Here is a 23,903-nt window from a genome sequence, read left to right on the forward strand (position 1 = left end):
TCAATCCAACTTTGATTAATTGTTGTTTTGAGCCAATTCTATTATGGTTTAACAATTAAGTGCATGACAGTCGAAGACCAAAACTTTAACAGTCATTCAGTACTATGGTTTGGTGTATTCTTCTTCACTTGTAAGTGAGATGTCTTAGATTAGAATCTTGTAAATCACAAATTCAATATTAAATTAAATTGTCTATAGTGTGGCAGCCGAACTCTCCCCTCCCCTGGTATAAAATATATTGTTTTTAGTCCAAAACTCGACATTCCAAAAAACAAAAAAAAAACTCTTAAGGATTGGTCTTAATTTAGGACGAATGGTCCAATTTCATTTTTTTAATGAATTAACTGATAATATTATTGTTATCCTCTCTACTCGACTCTCTAGTGTCTGTAGAGTGGAGTCGCGGCGGTGGTTTTTGTGGTGGCTTCTTTTCCCGCGGAAAAGGAAATGGAGTCGCTGACAACGTACTCCTCTTCCTTGTTGTGCACCTGTCCACTGCTGTCCTCCCATTGTTCCCAATCCAACACCACCGCCTTCAAAATTCCCTCGACCTCCCCCAAACCTAAAACCACCTTCACCAACATTGTAGTACAGTCCTCGGTGAGCCCGGACCCCTGGTCTCTCAGCGACGGCAACAACCCCGACCGCCCCAAACCCAGGTCCAAGAACCCCAAAAAGCCCCTCTCCGACGACAACGCCCGCCGCATCATCAAGGCCAAGGCCAACTACCTCAGCGCCCTCCGCCGGAACCAGGGCCCACAGGCCCAAACCCCCAAGTGGATTAAGCGGACCCCCGAGCAGATGGTCAGCTACTTGCACGACGACAGGAACGGCCACCTCTACGGCCGCCATGTCGTCGCCGCCATTAAGCACGTTAGAGCGCTGTCCGAGAAGTCCGAGGGGGCGTACGACATGCGCGCCGTCATGGCCTCCTTCGTCGGGAAGCTCAGCTTCAGAGAAATGTGTGTGGTGCTCAAGGAGCAGAAGAGCTGGAGGCAAGTCAGGGACTTGTTCTCTTGGATGAAATTGCAGGTAATTTCCTGCCTTTTTCTCAGCCATTTCCATTTCATTTAATTCAGCTGCCACTATCGTTTTTTCAATTTTTCAATTTCATGTGTTTTTTTTTTTTTTTTTTTTTTTGAAATCTGAAAAGGAAAAGAAAATACTGTGCTTTTCATGGTAAATACTCTGAAGACTCAGAAATTTCGTCTTGTTTTTCATGTGGGTTTTTTTGTGGTGGGATTAGTAGTACATTTCTGTGTGTGTATGTGTAATGATACACAACCTTGTGCTTCAACAGTTAAGCTACCGCCCAAGTGTTATTGTCTACACGTTAGTATTGCGGGCATATGGCCAGGTCGGGAAGATCAAGCTGGCTGAGCAAACCTTCTTGGAGATGCTCGAATCTGGGTGTGAACCGGATGAAGTTGCTTGCGGTACCATGCTCTGTACATACGCCAGATGGGGGCGTCACAAGGCTATGCTGGCGTTTTATTCAGCTGTGCAAGAAAGGGGGATTCTACTTTCTGTTGCTGTTTATAATTTTATGTTGTCCTCCTTGCAGAAGAAATCACTCCACGGAATGGTCATAGAAATGTGGAGGCAGATGGTGGACATTGAAGTGGTACCTAATAAATTTACTTATACGGTAGTAATTGGCTCCCTCGTCAAAGAAGGCCTCCACGAGGAGGCTCTTAAGAATTTCATTGAGTTGAAGAATGCTGGAATCGTTCCTGAGGAGGCAACTTATAGTTTGCTCATCAGTTTAAGCACCAAAAATGGCAAATTTGATGAAGCTCTTAGATTATATGAAGACATGAGGTCTCTAGGAATAGTTCCGAGCAACTACACTTGTGCTTCACTTCTGACGTTGTATTACAAGAAGGAGGATTACTCCAAAGCCCTTTCTCTCTTTTCAGAAATGGAAAGGAAGAAAATTGCAGCGGATGAAGTGATCTACGGTTTGCTCATTAGAATATATGGAAAACTTGGTCTTTACGAGGATGCTCAGACAGCTTTTGAAGAGATGGAGCAGCTGGGTTTACTTAGTGACCAGAAAACATATTTGGCAATGACGCAAGTCCATCTCAATTCAGGGAATTGCGACAAAGCTTTAGAAGTTATGGAACTAATGAAGTCTAGAAAAAACATTTGGCTATCAAGATTTGCTTATATTGTCTTACTGCAGTGTTATGTTATGAAGGAGGATCTGAGTTCTGCTGAAGTAACATTTCAGGCTCTATCCAAGACTGGACTCCCTGATGCAGGCTCTTGCAATGATATGCTCAATTTGTATATAAAACTGAACTTATTGGAAAAGGCTAAGGATTTTATTACCCAGATAAGAAGAGACCGAGTAGATTTTGACGAGGAGCTTTGCAGGACAGTTATGAGAGTATATTGCAAGGAGGGAATGCTTAGAGATGCTGAACAGTTTGTAGAAGAACTGGGTACGAGCGGAGTATGCCAGGATAGTAGATTCGTCCAAACAATTTCTAGTGTTATGTGTGAACACAAGGAAGGAAAATTTGTGACTTTTGACCAGCCTGACACCGTGGCCCTGGGGCTGGTGCTCAGTCTCTATCTGACAGATGGCGATATCAGTAAGACAAAAAAAGTTCTAGCATCATTGCCGGTGACTTCTGTTGGCTTATCAATTGCTAGTCAGCTCATTAAGAACATTATTAGAGAAGGCAAGCAACTTCCATCTTACCAATTTTTTCAGTTAAACATTACACTTATGATGCAAATCACCTCTGAGTAAGTTTTTATGCCTCTGAAGAAGTTTGACATCAATTTCCGTGCAGGTGATGCATTTAAAGCAGAAACTCATATCAATCAATTGGCCAAGCTTGGCTGCAGGGTGGATGATGCCACGGTTGCTTCTGTGATTAGTTTATATGGAAAGAAACGCAAGCTGATGAAGGCCCTGGAAATATTTACAGCATTTGCAGATTCTCCTTTAGCCAAAAAATTACTATGTAACTCAATGCTTGATGCATATGCCAAATGTGGTAAACCACAGGAGGCATACGCACTTTACAAACAGCTTACAGAGGAAGGACACGATCTGGATGCTGTTGCCATCAGCATAGTTGTCAATGCTTTGACTAACAGTGGTACGAATTTGGAAAGCTTTGTTAGCCTAGCAAAGACTATAGACTATCAGATGATAGAGCAACCGAGTTTATACATTTTTATCATTTCTACCATCTTATAGGAAATAGCATAAATAGCATAATTCACTAAGCTTTTCAGCTTCCCTAATATCATTATGTATAAAACCACCATGCCCATCATTGCTGTTAATTTACTACATAACTTTTCCTTGCACCAATTTTAATCATAATAAAACTCATCTCCAGGGAAACATAGAGAAGCAGAGAATGTCATCCGGGAAAGCCTTGAGCACCACTTGGAGCTAGATACTGTGGCGTACAATACTTTTATTAAGGCTATGCTGGAAGCAGGTTGATATGGGCTGCTTCAGTTTTTCAGTAAAAACGCTTGAGTAGAAGAAAGCTTGCATTAACTTGGTAATTTTCATGATGCAGGTAGGTTGCATTTTGCATCCAGTATCTATGAGCGCATGCTTTCTGAGGGGGTTGCTCCATCAATTCGGACATATAGCACCATGATCAGGTAATAGCTTTGTGTACTTTTTTCTGTTGTGCGATTAATTAAAAAGATATATTGAAAGCTGTTCATATTGGCGAACTATGGGTGCAGTGTTTACGGTCGAGGTCGAAAGCTGGAAAAGGCTGTAGAGATGTTCACTACGGCTCGCAACTTGGGTTTGTCTTTGGATGAGAAGGCATATATGAATCTGGTTAGCTACTATGGGAAAGCTGGTATTGTTCTAAATCCCCCACCAAGTAAACAATTTTAGATATTGTGAATTGTCACAAAAATTTGAATGGTGTTCCTCAGTTTTGCTATTGGCTTAGTTCATTGGTGCTAATTGAAATGGAATAGTGTATAATACTAAATGCTGTTTTGTCCAGTCAATGTATATAACCTTTAATAACTATACATAGCAGGTATGTTCTTATTCCTTTTTCTAGTGGATATCTCGTAGACTCTTCAGCTATCAGATTTCTTCGTTGTCTGTAAATTGTAATTGTTCATAACGTTAGTGTGTTTGTTTTGTAGGAAAAAGGCATGAAGCATCCATGCTATTCAGCAAAATGCGAGAAGAAGGGATAAAACCTGGGATGGTATGCAGAATTGAGATTATTTAAAACTTAAAAGGAATGAGTAAAGATTTATTTTGACTAATTAGTAATCACTCATTAATAATTCTAGAGGGTATGTCTTGGTGCAACAGTAGGGCTTGTCCCAAGCAACCTGGTGGTTGAAAAATATTACATTTCTTATGAATTGACGTTCATGATTATATGGAAGTGTAAAGCTGCTATCTGAGTGTGTTGTCTTGTCTTTTACATGAAAATCAGGTCAGTTATAATATAATGATCAATGTATATGCTGCTGGGGGCCTTTATCAAGAAGCAGAGGAATTATTCAAAGCCATGCAGCGAGATGGTTGCTTACCCGACTCCTTTACCTACCTGTCCCTAATTCGAGCCTACACAGAGAGTCTGAAATACTCAGAAGCAGAGGAAACCATTAACTCTATGCATGAAAACGGTGTCCATCCCTCCTGTGCACATTTTAACCTTTTACTCTCCGCTTTTGCCAAAATGGGTTTGATAGGTGAAGCAGAAAGAATTTATAAAGAACTACATGGAGCTGGTTTGAACCCTGACGTGGCATGTTATCAGACTATGCTGAGAGGTTACATGGACTATGGACATTTAGAAGAAGGGATCAAGCTTTTTGAACAGATCAGTAAGTCTGGAGAGGCAGACAGGTTTATTTTGAGCGCAGCAGTGCATTGTTATAAATCTGTGGGAAAGGAACTTGAAGCTGAAAATGTTTTGCATTCCATGAGTAATTTGGGAATTTCATTTCTGGAGAACCTAGAAATTGGATCCAAGCTAAAGACCTCGTAAATATTTCAGAACTGATTTAGTTATGGGATGCTATGCGGCAGATGACAAATCAGAGGGATAGAACGATCCTGAGTAATTTTATGCTTATTTATGCACAGCTCAGGTGTACCAAGAATCGAATTTGGGAGAGAAGCAAAATACATTCTTCTAGACCAGTGGCGAACAAACATTAAGAGGTTGCATGCTAGCAGTAACCAGATGGCGGGTTGAGACTTGTTTTCCCAGTCCTTTGCTCGAGTGTGGGAAATAGCTTGTCAGTTGTTTACGACTTGAAATTAGTGACTGAAGAAATCTGTTTACACGAAACGCTTATGCTCAACTGTTAAGGAGTGGGCAATCACGCTGGAAGGGCCATAGTCCATCAGATGGAAACAGTTTCAGTTGGCATGAGTCGTGGTCAATGGATACGGAAGTCTAATATTAGCTCGGCCACATTACTTGGTATCCTTCATATCTATAAGGAGGTAACTGTTAGCTTTCTGGAAATAGTCAAGACTAAGAAGAATAGATCACAACCTTGATATTTCTTCCGCACTAACATTACAGCTTTATTTTGTAGATTGTACAAAAGTTCTTGTTCATTAGAATATAAAAGTTCATAGAATTGTTGAAGATATTGTAGCAGCTATGCATGTCAATTAGGACATTTGTACAGAATTTTTCTTTGGATGCCGAATAAAACATGCATAAAAAAATTGCATTTACCACAGAAATAATGTCAACTGTTTTATTAGCTCATTCTTGTTAAATTCCAGGCACATATGTGATACATGAATGTCGCTCAATCTGCACTTGTTGACATGCTATAACCGGGAACCTTGGCGAGTTTTCTCCGATACAAGATCAATCGTACCCGCTCGACCTCTTTCCATAAACCTCTACTGGCATATATATTAGACAAAACTACGTATGCCCCAACATTCCAAGGCTCTAATTCTTGCAAATGCTCAGCCACCCACTCCCCCATCTTCACATTCTCATGTTTCTCACAGGCACCCATCAGGCACCCCCAGACGACCGAGTTTGCCTTCATTGGCATCTCCTCCTCGACCATCTTTCTCGCTTCCTCAAGCAATCCCACTCTGCCAAGAAGATCCACCATGCATCCGTAATGCTGCAAGTGGGGCTTTATCCCATATGTATTTTTCATCATGTCGAAGTAAAATCTTCCGTCTTGCACATTCCCGCCATGAACACATGCACTGAGTACCCCAACAAAGGTCACGTGATTTGGTCTCACTCCTGCCTCTCTCATGCACCGAAAGCATTCGAGCGCTTCATTCACATGCCCGTGCATTGCATAACCCACGATCATAGACGTCCATGATGAAACATTCCGTTGCTCCATCCTTGAAAACACCCTATAAGCCAAGTCCATTCTCCCGCATTTCCCGTACATGTCTATAAGCGAATTCAACATCATCAAGGAGGTATTCAATTTCAATTTATCGACGTTTTTCGCTGCTTGGTAAACGCATTTATGCAATTGAAGAGCCAAGCCCAGGTCACTCAAACTTCCGCAAGCGGAAGTGACACTCACCATGGTCACATCATCCGGCAAGAATCCACACTTCCTTAGCTGGATGAAGGTGTCGATGGCCTCCTTGGCATGGCCGCCTTGGGAAAGGCCTCCGATGATGGCATTCCAAGAACCCAACTTTCTGTCAGGGTTTTGGTCGAACAGGTTGCGTGCATTTTCAAATTCTCCTGCCTTGGAATATAAATTAATAAACCCACTCTCGCAGAACTCGTTGGTGTCGAGGCCGAGCCTGATGGCAAGGGAATGAAGCTGCCTGCCGATATGGACAGCAAAACGCTGACAGAGGGCTTTTAGAACAATGGGGAGGGTGTAGCAATCAGGCAAAACGCCGGCACGAGACATGGCAACGTAGACAAAGAGAGCCTTGGTGGGAGCATCTCGTCGAGCGTAGGATCGTATAATATTGTTCCAGTAGAATGGGGCCGGGTAGAAGCGCAGCATGTGGGTTCTGATAACATGTGCGTAAATTTGATTCAGTTGTCGTAAGGTGGTGCAATTTGACAACTGGGTTGCTGTTACATTTGCTGGGTCGTCCTGGCTGCTATCCAAATTTACAGAGGGAGTTACAGCGGAGAAGCAGATGAGGAGGGTCTTTTGGTTGAGAAGATGGTTTGAAATGGAAAGGTGCTTGTTCTTGTTGGGTATTTGAAAAATGCTGCAACTCCTCCTAATCATCTCAAACAACAAAACACCAACAAAGTTGTAATGAGGAGGAGGTCATGTGCCACTCTTTACTGAACCATCAAGGGCAAGGGCAGTCTTTGCCAAACCATCAAACGCAAAGGGCCGCACCAACATAATTTTTCTTTGTTGGGAGTTTAGTGGCTGGATTGAATCAAAACATAATCGAAACTGCTATAACTTGTAGGAACGACAATCGAACACAAGTAAAAAAGGCGAACACACTGTCCTTATCAATTTGACACAATGACGTGCGAGAAGGAAGATCGAAGATGTTGACCATTCAAAGGGGGGAGTTAGGCTCTCATGTGTATAGGGTCATTAATATATAAATGAGAGACAGTAGTTAAAAACAGAGTCATTAACCATCACGGTTTTTAGGCGATGCGTATTTGTACAAAAATCGTAAAATTTATTTGCTTTCATCTTCACCTCAACATGAGGTTTTCAAAACTCACTTCTTGTTTATATTCTTGTAGATGAAGCCCCGTTTTGGCAATGTTTAGGGCTCACTTCAATTTTTATTCATTTATGTTTTCGACTTAAATATTCTATTTAAAATATATTTGTGGCTCAATAAATGGTAAAATCGCTTTTGCCACTCAGTACTACGGTCTGGTGGTATTCCTCTTTACTTGGAGTGAAAGGTCTTAGGTTCAAATATCGTGGATGACAAATTTGATACCAAATTAGGCTGCTCATTGTGTGGCTTAGCCGAACTCCCCTCTCCTTAATGTAAAAATATTGATGTACTCAAAAAAATATAATAATGCTAAAATCGCTTTCAGTTGCCTCATAATGTTACTCTTAATCTTGACGGAAAATATTAGCCAAAAATTTAAAAAAAAAAAAAGCATTTTTTCTCAACAAAAAAAACGTAGGCTAAGCATCACTATTTCTAGGTGATTTTGCAAATTTGTACAAAAATCATTGTAAAATTTATTTGCTTTCACCTTCACCGCAATGTGAGGTTCTCAATTTCATGTAAGACTTTTTATTGATATTCTTATAGATGGCAGTCCCATTTTGGCTATGTTTGGATCACACTACTATTTTTGTCTATTTATTTTTAGTTTTCGGCATAAATATTCTATTTAAAATACATTTGTTGCTCAATAAATGCTAAAACCACTTTCAATTGCCTTATAAAGTTACTCTTAATCATGAGGGAAAGTATTTAGCAAAAATAAAAAACAATTAATTTTTTGGGAAAACGAATCAAAATAGCATGAAAACTTTGAGTTTTAATGATAAGGACAAAATAAAGGGTAAAATGAATAGTACCATGATTGACTTTTTAATGTAAAAATGTGATTTTTTGTTAAAATGAACAATACTTGGAGTTTTCGTTAAAATTCCCTTCATTTTTCTAAAAAAAACATGGGCACGTTTTGCAATAAAGGCATCACCATTGGACAAGGAGAAAGGACATCTTTTGAATGAGATGCTCTTCTTGAAGCAGCTGATCATAACACATTTCACCGCCTCTTAGTATAAAAAAATATCGTTTGTTAAAAATAAAAAAACAGTTATAAAAAAACCACTTAGTATTATGGTCTAGTAATATTCCATTTTATTTGTAAGTGAGAGGTCTTAGGTTCGATTCTCACTAACGGCGACTTTGAACCACATTATTGCTAGTCCATTGTGAGGCTTTGCACCTTATAAAGTTCTCCTCAATGCTCACAAAAAATATTTCACGCAAATAAAAAAATGTGCATTTTTCACAAAAAAACGTGGGTCAACACTCATGGTTTTCAGTCGGTTTTGCAAATTCGTATATAAATCATTGTTCAATCTATTTATTTTCACATTTGCCTCCCTGTGAAGTTTTGAAAATCAAGATGAGACTTTTCGTTGAGATTCTTGAGTGTAGAACCACATTTGACAATGTTCTGGGCCTCACCATTATATTTTTCACATATATTTTTTAAGTTTTCGGCTTAAATATTCTACTAAATATACATTTTTTGCTCAATAAATTGAAAATCAACTTCCAAATAGTTTATAAAATTTTCCTTAATGTTTGTGGAAAATATTTTGCAAAAATAAAAATTTGCATTTTTTTACCATAAAAACGTGGGTTAACATTCACGATTTTTAGTTGATTTTGCAAAATTCTTACATAAATCATCATTCAATCTATTTATTTTTACCATCGCCTCACCGTGAAATTTTGAAAATTAAAGTAAGATTTTCCATTGAGATTCTTGAGGGTGGAACCCCATTTGACAATGTTTTGGTCCTCACTATTGTATTTTTCACTTATTTTTTTTGTTTTCGACTTAAATATTTTACTAAGTATACATTTGTTGCTCAATAAAACCACTTACAAACACCTTATAAGGTTATCCTTAATACTCATGGAACATATTTCGCGAAAATAAAAAATTTGTAATTTCCCTAAAGTAACGTGGGTTAACACTCACGGTTTTCAGTCGGTTTTGCAAATTCGTACATAAATCACGATTCAATCTATTTATTTTCACCTTCATCTTACTGTGAAGTTTTGAAAATTAAGGTGAGACTTTCCGTTGAGATTCTTGAATGTGGAACCCTATTTGACAATGTTTTGGGCCTCACTACTATATTTTTTCATTTATTTTTTTTTTATTTTTGACTTAAATATTCTACTAAATATACATTTTTCGGTCAATAAATCGTAAATCTGCTTCCAAATACTTTATAAAGCTGTGAACACGGAAAATTCCTGAAACGAAAGAGACAAGAACAACGTGCACAAACAAATATTTGTATTTGATAATTTTGGGTTACAATCTCTCTCAATTTTGATCCTCTGATTCGATCTCCGTAAGGTGTTGATTTGGTGGGTGTTTCGTTGATCCAAGGGCCGTCGAGGCTTAATCTTGGATGAACAGTTGGAAGTTTCTTCAAAGGGCCGTGGGCTTAATCTTTGAAGGTGGATTTGAGCGGATCTTCAAGGGCTTTTGGGCTTGATCTTGAAGAAACAGTGATGAACAGATCTTCAAGTGCTTTTAGGCTTAATCTTGAAGAACGGTTGGATGTGTGGATTTGTCGACGTTTGTTGATCCAAAGGGCCGTTGGGGCTTGATCTTGGAAGAACGATGAACGAAGAACACTTTCTTCAAGGGCCGTCGGGGCTTGATCTTGAAGGTGGATGATTGTTGATCCAAAGGGCCGTTGGGGCTTGATCTTGGATGAACGGATGATGAACGATGGTGCTTTCTTCAAGGGCCGTCGGGGCTTGATCTTGAAAGAGTGATGGACGAAGAACGAAGAACGAAGAGAGCTTTCTTGATTCTTCGGGAACCTGGATGCTTGAGAGCTTCGGAGTTTCAGAGCTTCAGAGCTTCAAGGTGTAATATGAATTGGTTCCCCCCCAAATGAATGAAATGGGCTTGTATTTATAGAATTTTCCAAGGCCTAATTTTGAATATAATACCCAGATGAAATAAGTCGTTTCTGCCAGGTGTTGACACGTGTCCTATTTGATGACTTTTCCAACTCATTTCAATTTTCGTTGAGTCACACGCTACGTGTAAAATTTATGTAATACATGAGCGTTGACACTTTGATTTATCGGTCAACATTTATTTACCGAAATTTCGATGTCTACAAATGCCCCCACTTCAAGGCACGTCGTATACATGTGCTTGTCACGTGTAGGAGATGCGTTTTGAAGTCCCTTACTGTAGATGTCGATCCAAGGGTCGTCGAGGCTTGATCTTGAATTGGGCTTGAGATTTCTTCAAGGGCTGTTGAGGCTTGTTCTTGAACTTTTGTTTGAAATTTCTTCAAGGGTCGTCGAGGCTTGATCTTGAAGGTTGAAATTGGACCACAAGGAGCTTCATGTGGTAGATGATCTTTGGCTTTGGTAGTGGATGAATCGGCACGTATTTTGTCGCGCTTGTTGACTTTCCACAGCTTTGATCTTGAACTGGGTTGAAGGATTTTCTGGATTCCTCCAATTGTTGATTTTCCACAGCTTATTCTTGAACGAGGTTTTGATTCAAGGGTGGTAGACACTTAATCTTGAATTGGACTTGTGATTTCCTCAAGGGCCGTCGAGGCTTGATCTTGAATTTGGCTGGAAACTTCTTCAAGGGCCGTTGAGGCTTGATTCTTGAAGGCTGACTCGAACACATGGCAAGCAGGCACGAGGTGAAGGTGACGACTTGTTGCTTTGTTCAATCTTTCTAATTCACACCTGAGCAGTTTGGTCAACGGTATGATCTTCAAGATTGATGGGCTCTTCTTCCAGTTGGTGACTTGGTCTTTAAGGATTTGATTCAAGGGTGGTGAATCGGCACGTGCAGCCCACAACGCCTAGTAAGTCAACCCAAGAATTTGAGGGTCAAAACGAGTTCACCGTCATCAGGCAGATGCGGCATCTTCTCGAGTTCTTCATCTCAGACTCTTTCTGCTGAGTTGACTGTGCATGCTGCATTCTTCTCTGCTTGTTTCTTCAGGCAGATGTGGCAGCTTCTCGAGTTCATCAGTTCGGACTCCTTCTGCTGAGTTGACCGTGCAGACTGCATTCTTCTCTGCTTGTTCCTTCTGCACATTGTCTCCACATGCTGCAAGGTATCATTTTCACTTGCCTTATCTGTCCTCCAGGCAGATGTGGCAACTTCTTTGAAAGTACAGCAGCAGTGGAAGGCGAGTACTCGAGAGCAGTGCCAGGTAGGCAATCAGGGAAGGGTTCCAAGCAGTCGGTTCCTTACCCGAGTTTGAGTGGAAGTTCCGGCATATTGTTTTCTTTATCCTTGTCTTTGTAGGTAAGAACAAGGACAAAGGAAATGATAAGGAGAACGCATGATATGAGATACTCTTGCTTTCTACCCTGGTGATATGAGATACTTTTGCTTTTGGAGTCATTGGCTTGCAGAGGTACCCCAAGGAATAAGGAACACTGAATGACTCGAGAGGTTTCGTTGGGAAAGCATTTTTAGAGATGAAGAGATGCTCTGTATGTCTGTCCTGCTACGGAAGGTGAAGGTGGACAGTTATAGGAGGTCCCTTAATACCTGTAGAGGTACTATTCTTTCACTTGTGTCGGCAACTAACGCGTGATTGAACAGTAAACTTTCACGTGCTTTCTCCTTCATCGAAAATCTTCGACAAATTGCCCGTGATTTGCGCAAAGTTGAGTGTGCATATGACAGGTGATGACGCGGCTGAAAAAGACTGGCGCCTCTTCGATATCTGGGATCGGCGCTTCGACAAATTGCCCGTGATTTCCGCAAAGCTGAGTTTACGTGTGACGGGTGCCGACGCGTCTGGAAAAGCAAGATGCTTCTCCGATTTCTGAGCTTGCCTCTTCGATTTTTTAATGGCCTCCTCGAGTTCTGAGCTCGCCTCTTCGATCTCTGAAATCCCGTCGAGTGCTGATTTTTTTATAGAGGCATGCAGTTCGTTTCAAAGCACACTTGAATTTTCGCTTGTGAAAACTCCCCTCTTGTACTTCTAAGATCTTGATTTGTCCGATCTCTTCTTCCTTCAACACTTTGAAAATGTCTGGACCCTCCGACCGTCGTTTTTGATTTGAACCTTGGTGAAGAGGTAGTCCCGTCTTCTCCAGATAACATATGGCGCCCATCCTTCATATCCCCTACTGGTCCTCTTACTGTTGGGGATTCGGTGATGAAGAATGATATGACCGCTGCAGTGGTGGCCCGGAACCTTGTCACTCCCAAAGATAACAAACTACTTTCCAGGCGGTCTGATGAGTTGGCTGTTAAGGAGTCCCTGGCTCTTAGTGTGCAGTGTGCGGGTTATGTGTCCAACATGGCCCAACGCCTATTTGCTCGAACCCGTCAAGTTGAATCGTTGGCGGCTGAAGTGATGAGTCTCAAACAGGAGATCAGATAGCTCAAGCATGAGAATAAACAGTTGCACAAGCTCGCTCACAACTATGCCACAAACATGAAGAGGAAAATTGACCAGATGCAGGAATCTGATGGTCAGATTTTACTTGATCATCGGAGGTTTGTGGGTTTGTTCCAACAACATTTGCCTTCGTCTTCTGGGGCTGTACCGCGTAATGAAGCTCCAAATGATCAACCTTTGGCGCCTCCTCTTCCTGGAGTTCCGCCGAGTGGTGTGGCTTCAAACAGTCAACCTTCGGCGCCTCTCGTTTCTGGAGGTCTGCCAAGTGGTGAGGCGCCACCTGATCAATAAAGGCTTTTGTTTGTTTGCACTTTTTTTTTTTTTTTTTTTTGCATGTAAATGTTCCTTCTGTAATTTTCCAGCAAAATCAATGAAATGGACTTTATTTCTCTCAATGCGTTTTTTTTTTTTTTTTTTTTGCTATATACATACATATATTATGCACACACACATACATACATATTAATTTTTTCACATGGACTGATCCACCATTCCAAAACCTTTTCCCTTTTTTTTTTTGCATGGTGCTAGCCACCAAGGATCCACTTACTTCTTTATATATATATACACACACACACATATATATATATATAATTTTTTTTTCCTTTCTTTTTCTGCACATGGTGCCAGACGTTTCTTTCTTTCTTTTTCTGCACCTGGTGCCAGACGTACCATGAAGCCCTTTTTTATTTTTTTTTATTTTTTATTTTTTAATTATTATTATTTTTTCTTTCGTGCTGGATGCACCACATACATATATATACATATATTTTTATATACACACATATACCTTCTTCTTTTCTTTTTTTTTTTTTTTTTTTTTTTCTTTTTGCTGGCACATGGTGCCAGATGCACCATCGCTTTATATATATATATATATATATATATATATTATTATATTAATTTTTTTTTTCTTTGCACATGGTGCCTGATGCACCTCTTTTTTATTTCCCTTTTTTTTTCACGTGATGGCAGCACCACTTTGCTCCACCATCCCTTTTTTTATTATATATTTTTTCTGTATAAATTTAGGTGATGGGTAGAGGATGAGAAGACAAAGCCGACGGGTTCTGCAAGGAGGAGGAGAACGGCGCTGCGGTGGAAGGAGTCGATGCCGAGAGCGCAGAATGTAAGGAGTCGGCTTCATGATCGGCTAGTCGTTTGACGGCGATCATTGAAGTTCTTCGTCGATTGTGATCATGGTGGCCAGAATGCACTGCCGTTGCTGTCTTCCTGCGAAGATGAGGACACACTGTTGCCTAAGGACGAGCCGACATGTTGATGTGCCTTGTAGAGGAAAAGATGAAGTAGCTGCAGTCCCGCAACCCCCTCCCTTCGTTCATATTCGCCGTCAACCGTTTCACGCACACCATGCATGTGTCGCAGTCGCCGCCGCATTTTACCAGCACAAGTGGAGGGCACGGAGAGCTTCCATGGAGGGCAGGAGAGGAAGTGGGAGGTGGAAGAGAGTCACGGCGGAAAAGCTGAGGATGTTTTGAAGAAAAAAAAGCTTGGACCTTTCTTGTTTGTTTCCGTTGCTTCTGCACTTTGTGGTACCCGACCCGACCACCATGTACACGACGAAGAACCTCGGGACCAGCCATAGCACAAGCAGCAACTCATGTGATTTTCCGCAAAAGGACAATCCCAGAACTTTAATTTCCCGCCATGTCCTTCTCCTCCACCCTTGCGCAGCTCAATCTCCTCGCAGAGGCAAGCTCTTCTTCGTCTCCCAAACCGGCATCTCTGAAGCTCCAGCTCGTCGCCTGCTCGATTTTCTGACGTCGAACGACGTCGTCTTCGACCTCGTCGACCCCAGCAATTACTAGCCCGTGGACCTGCCAAAGGAAACCCTAGTTCTGATCGTCGCTTCAACGTGGGATGACTACTTGGTGCGACAAGGTTGGGGTCAAATTAATAGGATTAGTTATCTCTCTCGGTCGAATTGTTAGATAATACATGAACTGTGAGGCTGGAGGCAGCTGAGACAACTGGTGGCCCATAAAGCCAAATTCATGACCCATGACTCCCCCACGAGGGAATGCAACTGTATGATGACAGTGTTGGCCTTCACATGTGGTAATTGCAGTTGTGGGATCTTGAGAGGAACGCTCAACTCTTTTCTTCACTGTGCATTTGGTATTTGTGCAGCGATAATAGCTCCTTGGAAATGGGCTATTTAAAAAAAAAAAAAAAAAAAAAAAAAACAGCCTTCTGACCATATTTCCGTCAACGGTAGCCATCCTCAAGATTATCAACTTCACTCTTTGTCATGAATGCGAATCGTGGCTGCCGGATTCTCTTCGGCCCCTTCATTTTAACCTTACTCGGTATCTCGGACGGTGGTTTACCACCGGAGCCTGTAGACCTCTCAGGCGGATCCTCGCTGGAGCTCGTAGACACTGACGGATTGGTCGAAGCGGATCCGACAACAGGGGCCGGGTCGGGGCTTATAAGGAGGCGCTCGGAGAGCTTCCATGGAGGGCAGGAGAGGAAGTGGGAATGGCCAGTGCCGCTGTGGCCACCAGCCTGGCCCGGTCCTTTCCACAACATGCCGTACCTGGTGTCAACTTCTTCTTGTAGCCTGACTGCAATGAATAACCATGGGTTCTACTATTGCAGCGAGGATGATTACGACGACATTGTTGCCGATTCGGCGAGGGCTGCTGCTCCCGTTGGCGAGGAAGAACAGTGGTCTTATTCTTGGAGCTGGATTTGGACAATAGGATTGGGCTCAGACAACCTCCTTTTGATGGGCTTATTGCCTAAACCTTCAAGTTCTGGTCTTCTTCTCAGAGGAAGCAGAAGCAGCAAAACACAGAACAATAACAGAGACTGAAGCCGCAAAACTCGGACCCAAACAACCCAGAAACCCAAAATTCACAATGCACGATGTACATTCAACATTTCAACCAAACAAGTACGTGCATGTAGCGGAACAAGCAAACCCAACAACGATCAGTTAAATTGTAGAGAAAGAGAGAGATTGACCTGCGGAAATCGGAGCTCCTGAGCTTCAAAATTAGGGTTTGCGGGGGACGAAGAATTGGGGGCAGGGCCCTGAGAGATTCGCAGCAGCTCAGTGCTCATAAGAGGCCATAAAACTTAAAAGCAAAAGAGGACCTTGGTAATTGGAGCACTGTGGTGTGCGGGACAAGTGATAAACATATATATATTATTTCTTTTTTTCTTTTTCTTTTTTTCTTCTTTTTTTTTTTGTAAATACATAATAACATATGTATTTATTTATTTATTCTTTTGTAATAAAATTGACTTTCTTTAATAAAACTTTTTTTTTTTGATGTGACTGAACTCGAAAAATTGAACATTCGAGTTGCCTACGTACCCCTCCAAAGAAGAGATCAAGTCGTAACGTAGTTCAAATACATTTTTTTTTCTTGGTATTTTTTTTTTTGGTGCCGTTTGCAGTTTCAGCTCGTGCAGGCAAGGAGTGTTGGTGTTGCCTTTTAAACTCGTGCAGACCAGGAGCTTAGGTTGTCGCCTTTTATGCTCGTGCGGACCAGGAGCGTTATGCCATGCAGTTTAAGCTCATGCAGGCAAAGAGCTTTGTGTCTTGCAGTTTAGGCTCTTACAGACAAGGAGCTTTTGGTGCCGTGTTGCAGTTTCAGCTCGTGCAGGCAAGGAGCGTTGGTGTTGCCTTTTAAACTCGTGCAGACCAGGAGCTTAGGTTGTCGCCTTTTATGCTCGTGCGGACCAGGAGCATTTGTGCCATGCAGTTTAGGCTCTTGTGGACAAGGAGCTTTGTGCCATGCAGTTTAGGCTCGTGCGAACAAGGAGCATTTGTGAATTTTGTCAAGCAATCCGGGAGAGGCGTTCCTCACAATTTTCATAGCAAGGAGCTTTGACCGCGTGTTTGAAGAAGTTTTCGGGCAAGAAGTCGCGCATCGTGATGGGGATGGACGGTCTATGTGTCGAAATTTCATCATCTTCAACACGTTCACGTTGCTTTGAAGGTTGACAATAGCTGCTTTGCCCCCTTTCCGATTGGCGGACTTGTGGAGGAGACGTATGCTTCTTGTGTAATTTCTTAAGAGTGACTTGAGTCCATCCTTTAACTTTGCTTGTCTTGGAGGATGCCCCCAGCGGTTGAGGTGAAAACTTTGAGTCGGAAGAGCCAGAAGTGAAGGTGGTATAGTTTGACTTCGCCACTTCGTCAAGATCTAGCTCGATGATTCCTTTCTGAGCCAGCTTCATGATGAGATCTTTCAGCACGAAACATTTTTCTGTCGGATGACTGATGAAACGGTGGAATTTACAGTATCTTGGACTGTCGGTACGATTCATCTCTTCCGGCCGTCTGCACTCAGGAAAACTGATCACCTTCTTGTCTAACAGGTCATCTAGCATGGCAACCACATCAGAGTCGGGGAATGGATAAGTCTTCTCCTCAAGCTCCTTCAAAGTGCGTCTACGCATCTCTTGATCACGAAAAGCTTCGGTTTGAATCGCCTTGCCTCGTGTGGATATTTTGACGGGAGCTGTGTTGACCGTCATCGCTTCCTTGGTGGGTTTCCATGCAGCCTTTTCCCCCTTTGTCCCAAGAACTTTGTCGTTCTTGTAGTCGGCGATCGGTTCTTTCTTCCCATGATGGGCGATGGTCAACTCCATGTCATGGGCGCGGGTGGCTAGCTCTTCGAAGGTCCGTGGTTTGATGCCTTGAAGGATGTATTGCAAACCCCATTGCATGCCTTGGATGCACATCTCGATTGAAGAGGTTTCCGAGAGCCTGTCTTTACAGTCGAGGCTTAGAGTGCGCCATCTGTTGATGTAGTCAATGACTGGCTCGTCCTTCCACTGCTTTGTGCTCGTCAGTTCTAGCATGCTCACAGTGCGGCGGGTGCTGTAGAAGCGGTTGAGGAATTCCCGCTCTAATTGCTCCCAGCTGTTGATGGACTCAGGCTCTAGGTCTGTGTACCACTCAAAGGCGTTTCCTTTCAGCGAGCGCACAAACTGCTTGGCGAGGTAATCTCCCTCCGTCCCCGCGTTGTTGCAAGTTTCGACGAAATGTGCAACGTGCTGCTTTGGGTTTCCTTTTCCATCAAACTGCATGAACTTTGGTGGTTGATAACCCCTTGGCATCCTTAGGGCATTGATCTTCTTGGAATAGGGCTTCGAGTAGAACAAGGAGGTATGTGAGCTCCCTTCGTACTGTGCCTTGATGGTGTTGGTGATCATCTCCTGCAGCTGCTGGATAGAAAGAGATCCCATGAGTGCCGCTGCTTGGTCTGGCTCCGGCTTCCCATCGATTTTCTTCACCGGGGGTTCTTCGTCTCCGCCAGCTCCTCCCTTTAGTGGATCATCCTCTGGGTCGGGTTTATCGCCGTCCTGCGCCTCCAGTCGGTTGACTAGTGCTGCAATTTGCAAATCTTTTTCTTCCACAGTTCGGGTTAGCCTTGCGATTGCTTCATTCATTTGAGCCAGCTGCTCATCGATTGAAGTTGCTCCAATGGTCATGACTTGCATGGCTGAACTGTCGCTTGAATCGGCATCGGAGAGCATGGATTCGGAGTATTTCCTTGGGCTTTCCCCCCTTGGTGCCCTTAGTGAGGCTAAGGTGATCAAAGGCTCGTGCCTTGGGTGCTTTTGTTCCCTTGGCAGAGTTGATGCAGAGGTGGCAGAAGTAGCTTTTGCTTTGCTTCGAGTCGTGATACCCAACGTGACACCACTTGCGACGAGGGCGCCTTTGTTCTTTGCGCCGGTTACGGGAACAACTTGAGCCTTCCTTGACGTCATTGATTTTGGAAGTGTGCTTATATTCCTTGAACGGAGGAAGAGATGAGAGGTAGAGAGATCCCACCGGGCGTGCCAATTTGTGAACACGGAAAATTCCTGAAACGAAAGAGACAAGAACAACGTGCACAAACAAATATTTGTATTTGATAATTTTGGGTTACAATCTCTCTCAATTTTGATCCTCTGATTCGATCTCCGTAAGGTGTTGATTTGGTGGGTGTTTCGTTGATCCAAGGGCCGTCGAGGCTTAATCTTGGATGAACAGTTGGAAGTTTCTTCAAAGGGCCGTGGGCTTGATCTTTGAAGGTGGATTTGAGCGGATCTTCAAGGGCTTTTGGGCTTGATCTTGAAGAAACAGTGATGAACAGATCTTCAAGTGCTTTTGGGCTTAATCTTGAAGAACGGTTGGATGTGTGGATTTGTCAACGTTTGTTGATCCAAAGGGCCGTTGGGGCTTGATCTTGGAAGAACGATGAACGAAGAACACTTTCTTCAAGGGCCGTCGGGGCTTGATCTTGAAGGTGGATGATTGTTGATCCAAAGGGCCGTTGGGGCTTGATCTTGGATGAACGGATGATGAACGATGGTGCTTTCTTCAAGGGCCGTCGGGGCTTGATCTTGAAAGAGTGATGGACGAAGAACGAAGAACGAAGAGAGCTTTCTTGATTCTTCGGGAACCTAGATGCTTGAGAGCTTCGGAGTTTCAGAGCTTCAGAGCTTCAAGGTGTAATATGAATTGGTTCCCCCCCAAATGAATGAAATGGGCTTGTATTTATAGAATTTTCCAAGGCCTAATTTTGAATATAATACCCAGATGAAATAAGTCGTTTCTGCCAGGTGTTGACACGTGTCCTATTTGATGACTTTTCCAACTCATTTCAATTTTCGTTGAGTCACACGCTACGTGTAAAATTTATGTAATACATGAGCGTTGACACTTTGATTTATCGGTCAACATTTATTTACCGAAATTTCGATGTCTACAAAAGCATTCCTTAATGCTTGCGGAAAATATTTCGCTACAATAAAAATTTGCATTTTTGACTAAAAAACGCGTTTCGGCTTAAATATTCTACTAAGTATACATTTGTTGCTCAATAAATCATAAAACCACTTCCTCACACCTTATAAAGTTCTCCTTAATGCTCACGGATAATATTTTATGAAAATAAAAAATTTGCATCTTTTTTCACGATTTTTAATCGGTTTTGCAAATTAATACATGAATCACCGTTCAATCTATATATTTTCATCTTTGCCTAACTTTGAAGTTTTGAAAATTAAGGTGAGACTTTCCGTTAAGATTCTTGAGTGTAGAACCCCATTTGACAATGTTTTTTGCCTCACTACTATATTTTTCACTTATTTTCTAGTTTTCGGCTTAAATATTCTACTAAATATACATTTTTTGCTCAATAAATCATAAATCCGCTTCCAAATACTTTATAAAGTTTTCCTTAATGCTCGCAAAAAATATATCGCAAAAATAAAAATTTGCATTTTTGAAAAAAAAAAAACATAGGTTAACACTTACAATTTTTGGTCGGCTTTGCAAATTTATACATAAATTATCGTTCAATCTATTTATTTTCACCTTCGCCTCACCATGAAATTTTGAAAAATTAAGGTAAAACTTTCCATTGAGACTCCTGAGGGTGGAACCCCATTTGACAATGTTTTGGTCCTCCCTATTGTATTTTTCACTTATTTTTTTAGTTTTCGGCTTCAATATTCTACTTGGTGTACATTTGTTGCTCAATAAATCATAAACCTACCTCCAAACACCTTAAAAAGTTCTCCTTAATGTTCACAAAAAATATTTCGCGAAAGTAAAAAATTTGCATTTTTCACAAAAAAAATGTGGGTTAACACACACGGTTTTTAGTTGGTTTTCTAAATTCGTATATAAATCATTGTTCAATCTATTTATTTTCACCTTCGCCTCATTGTGAAGTTTTGAAAATCAATGTGAGACTTTTTGTTGAGATTCTTGAGTGTAGAACCACATTTGACATGTTCTAGGACTCACTACTATATTTTTCACTTATTTTTTAGTTTTCGGCTTAAATATTCTACCAAATATACATTTTTCGCTCAATAAATCGTAAATTTTCTTCCAAATAGTTTATAAAGTTTTCCTTAATGCTCGCGGAAAATATTTCGCAAAAAGTAAAAATTCACATTTTTACCATAAAAATGTGGGTTAACATTCACGATTTTTAGTTGGTTTTGCAAATTCATACATAAATCAACGTACAATCTATTTATTTCACCATTGCTTCATCATGAAATTTTGAAAATTAAGGTAAGACTTTTCGTTGAGATTCTTGAGGGTGGGACCCCTTTTGACAATGTTTTAGTCCTCACTATTGTATTTTTCACTTATTTTTTTAGTTTTCAGATTAAATATTCTACGAAGTATACATTTATTGCTCAATAAATCATAAAACCGCTTCCTCACACCTTATAAAGTTCTCCTAAAATGCTCACGGAAAATATTTCGTGAAAATAAAAAAATTTCATCTTTTCCAAAAAAACGTGGGTTAACACTTACGGTTTTCAGTTAGTTTTGCAAATTCGTACATAAATCACCGTTTAATCTATACATTTTCACCTTTGCCTAACGTTGAAGTTTTGAAAATTAAGATGAGACTTTCCGTTGAGATTCTTGAGTGTAGAACCCTAGTTGACAATGTTTTGGGCCTAGCGTCTTTTAGAACCTTGGTTTCCGACTTAAATATTCTACTAAATATACATTTTTTGCTCAATTAATCGTAAATCTGCTTCCAAATACTTTAGAAAGTTTTCCTTAATGCTCGTAAAAAGTATATCTCAAAAATAAAAATTTGCATTTTTGAAAAAAAAACACGTGGGTTAACACTTATGGTGTCGACTTTGCAAATTTGTACACAAATTATCGTTCAATCTATTTATTTTTACCTTCGCCTCACCATGAAATTTTGAAAAATTAAGGTAAGACTTTCCATTAAGACTCTTGAGGGTGGAATCCCATTTGACAATGTTTTGGTTGGTTGGGTAATTTGATCAGGGGGAGTCTGGTCATGAAATGTTTGATCAATGGGAGTTTGGTCAAGAGGAGCAATCCTATTTTTTGGTATACCTTCCTCATGGTTTGGAGGGGGAGATTGTTAGGTTTTTCCAGCCCATGATAAGTTGTCATAAGTCTATAAGGAATTATAGTCTTATCGGATTAAATTGTTTTCCCAATTGGAGTTTTTTATTTTTTTTAGTTTTCGGCTTAAATATTCTACTTGGTGTACAATTCTTGCTCAATAAATCATAAACCCACTTCCAAACACCTTAAAAAGTTCTCCTTAATGTTCACGAAAAATATTTCGTGAAAATAAAAAATTTGCATTTTTCACAGAAAAATGTGGGTTTTCCAAATTCATATATAAATCATCGTTCAATCTATTTATTTTCACCTTTGCCTCACTGTGAAGTTTTGAAAATCAAGGTGAGACTTTTCATTGAGATTTTTAAGTGTAGAACCACATTTGACAATGTTCTGGGGCCCACTACTATATTTTCCACTTATTTTCTTAGTTTTCGGCTTAAATATTCTACTAAATATACATTTTTTGCTCAATAAATCATAAATTTTCTTCTAAATAGTTTATAAAGTTTTCCTTAATGCTCGCGGAAAATATTTCGCAAAAATAAAAATTTGCATTTTTCACCAAAAAAAAAAGCATGGTTGTTAGGCGGGTTCCTGCTCACAGAAAACGGGGCGGAGTTTAGGCATGCAAATCAAGGCAAGCTCCATGCACGAAAAACTAGATATGATACGTCGCACAAGTCAAGGCCAGCCCTGCAAATGAAAAACGATGTTGGCTCCGTGCATGCCAAAACAATGCGAGCTCCGTGGACACAAATAGGGGCGGACTTCTAGCACGCAACGATGCAGACACCTCATATGCTAAACCCTAGCTCACAAAATGAGGTGGGCATCGCACACGCAGAACGAAAGGAACTCTCGGGTGCTCAAAAATAAAAATAAAACGTGGGTTAAAACTCATGATTTTTCGTCGATTTTGCAAATTCGAACATAAATCATCGTTCAAACTATTTATTTTCACCTTTGCCTCATTGTTAAATTTTGAAAATTCAAGTAAGACTTTCTGTTGAGATTCTTAAGGGTGGAACCCTATTTGACAATGTTTTGGTCCTCGCTATTGTATTTTTCACTTATTTTTTTAGTTTTCGACTTAAATATTCTACTAAGTATACATTTGTTGCTCGACAAATTATAATACCTCTTCCAACCACCTTAGAAATTTCTCCTTAATGTTCATGGAAAATATTTCACGGAAATAAAAAATTTGCATTTTTCACAAAAAAAAACGTGGGTTAACACTCACAATTTTTAGTCGGTTTTGCAAATTTGAACATAAATCACCGTTCAAACTATTTATTTTCACCTTCGCCTCACTATAAAATTTTGAAAATTTGGGTAAGACTTTCCGTTGAGATTCTTGAGGGTGGAACCCCATTTGACAATGTTTTGGTCCTCATTATTGTATTTTTCACTTATTTGACAAAGTCATGAGTCACTTTTTGCCACCCACAAGAATTTCAATCATTTTTGTACATTTTTTTTTTTTATTTCTCTTGCCACTTTAACAAACTATCAAATTCAATGTCTTCAAAATATATTGTCCCGCGCAAAATCTATTATACTTCGATTTAAACACTTGTAATCAACGATTTAAAATCTAAATTTGAAGATATTTGAACCTTTTTTTTTTGTTAAATTTTCTTTTATCTAAATGTAAACCACATATTAACAGAATCCTCTTTGTCAACCAAAAGAGGATGAACGACTATTGAACAAGACAAAATTATGCTATTTTCTGTTTAACCCTCACCTACAGGTGATTTTAAGACTATATTTTTCATTTATTTTATAGTTTTCGGCTTAAATGTTCTACTAAATATACATTTTTTGCTCAACAAATCGTAAATATGCTTCCAAATATTTTATAAAGTTTTCCTTAATGCTTGTGGAAATTATTTAGCAAAAA

At 40.5% G+C, this 23,903-nt stretch overlaps 2 protein-coding genes and 1 pseudogene across 2 annotated transcripts; 1 reads left to right on the plus strand and 2 right to left on the minus strand.

Annotated features, from left to right (window-relative positions):
* The first annotated feature begins 258 nt into the window (after positions 1-258).
* On the plus strand, positions 259-5,750 carry LOC103426507 (pentatricopeptide repeat-containing protein At5g27270). The gene is made up of 8 exons (XM_008364588.4): positions 259-1,032; positions 1,301-2,693; positions 2,808-3,119; positions 3,366-3,470; positions 3,555-3,642; positions 3,730-3,851; positions 4,153-4,217; positions 4,455-5,750. Exons 1-8 carry the CDS (start codon positions 448-450, stop codon positions 5,010-5,012), a joined length of 3,228 nt encoding a protein of 1,075 aa, XP_008362810.1. The 5' UTR covers positions 259-447; the 3' UTR covers positions 5,013-5,750.
* On the minus strand, positions 5,713-7,680 carry LOC103426506 (pentatricopeptide repeat-containing protein At1g77170, mitochondrial). The gene has a single exon (XM_008364587.4). It carries the CDS (start codon positions 7,225-7,227, stop codon positions 5,794-5,796), a length of 1,434 nt encoding a protein of 477 aa, XP_008362809.1. The 5' UTR covers positions 7,228-7,680; the 3' UTR covers positions 5,713-5,793.
* A 7,277-nt stretch (positions 7,681-14,957) lies between these two features.
* Positions 14,958-15,657, minus strand: LOC139192472 (probable WRKY transcription factor 57; annotated as a pseudogene).
* Between the last annotated feature and the right edge of the window lie 8,246 nt (positions 15,658-23,903).

This window comes from Malus domestica, chromosome 01 (assembly GCF_042453785.1).
Source record: "Malus domestica chromosome 01, GDT2T_hap1".
NCBI lineage: Eukaryota > Viridiplantae > Streptophyta > Magnoliopsida > Rosales > Rosaceae > Malus > Malus domestica.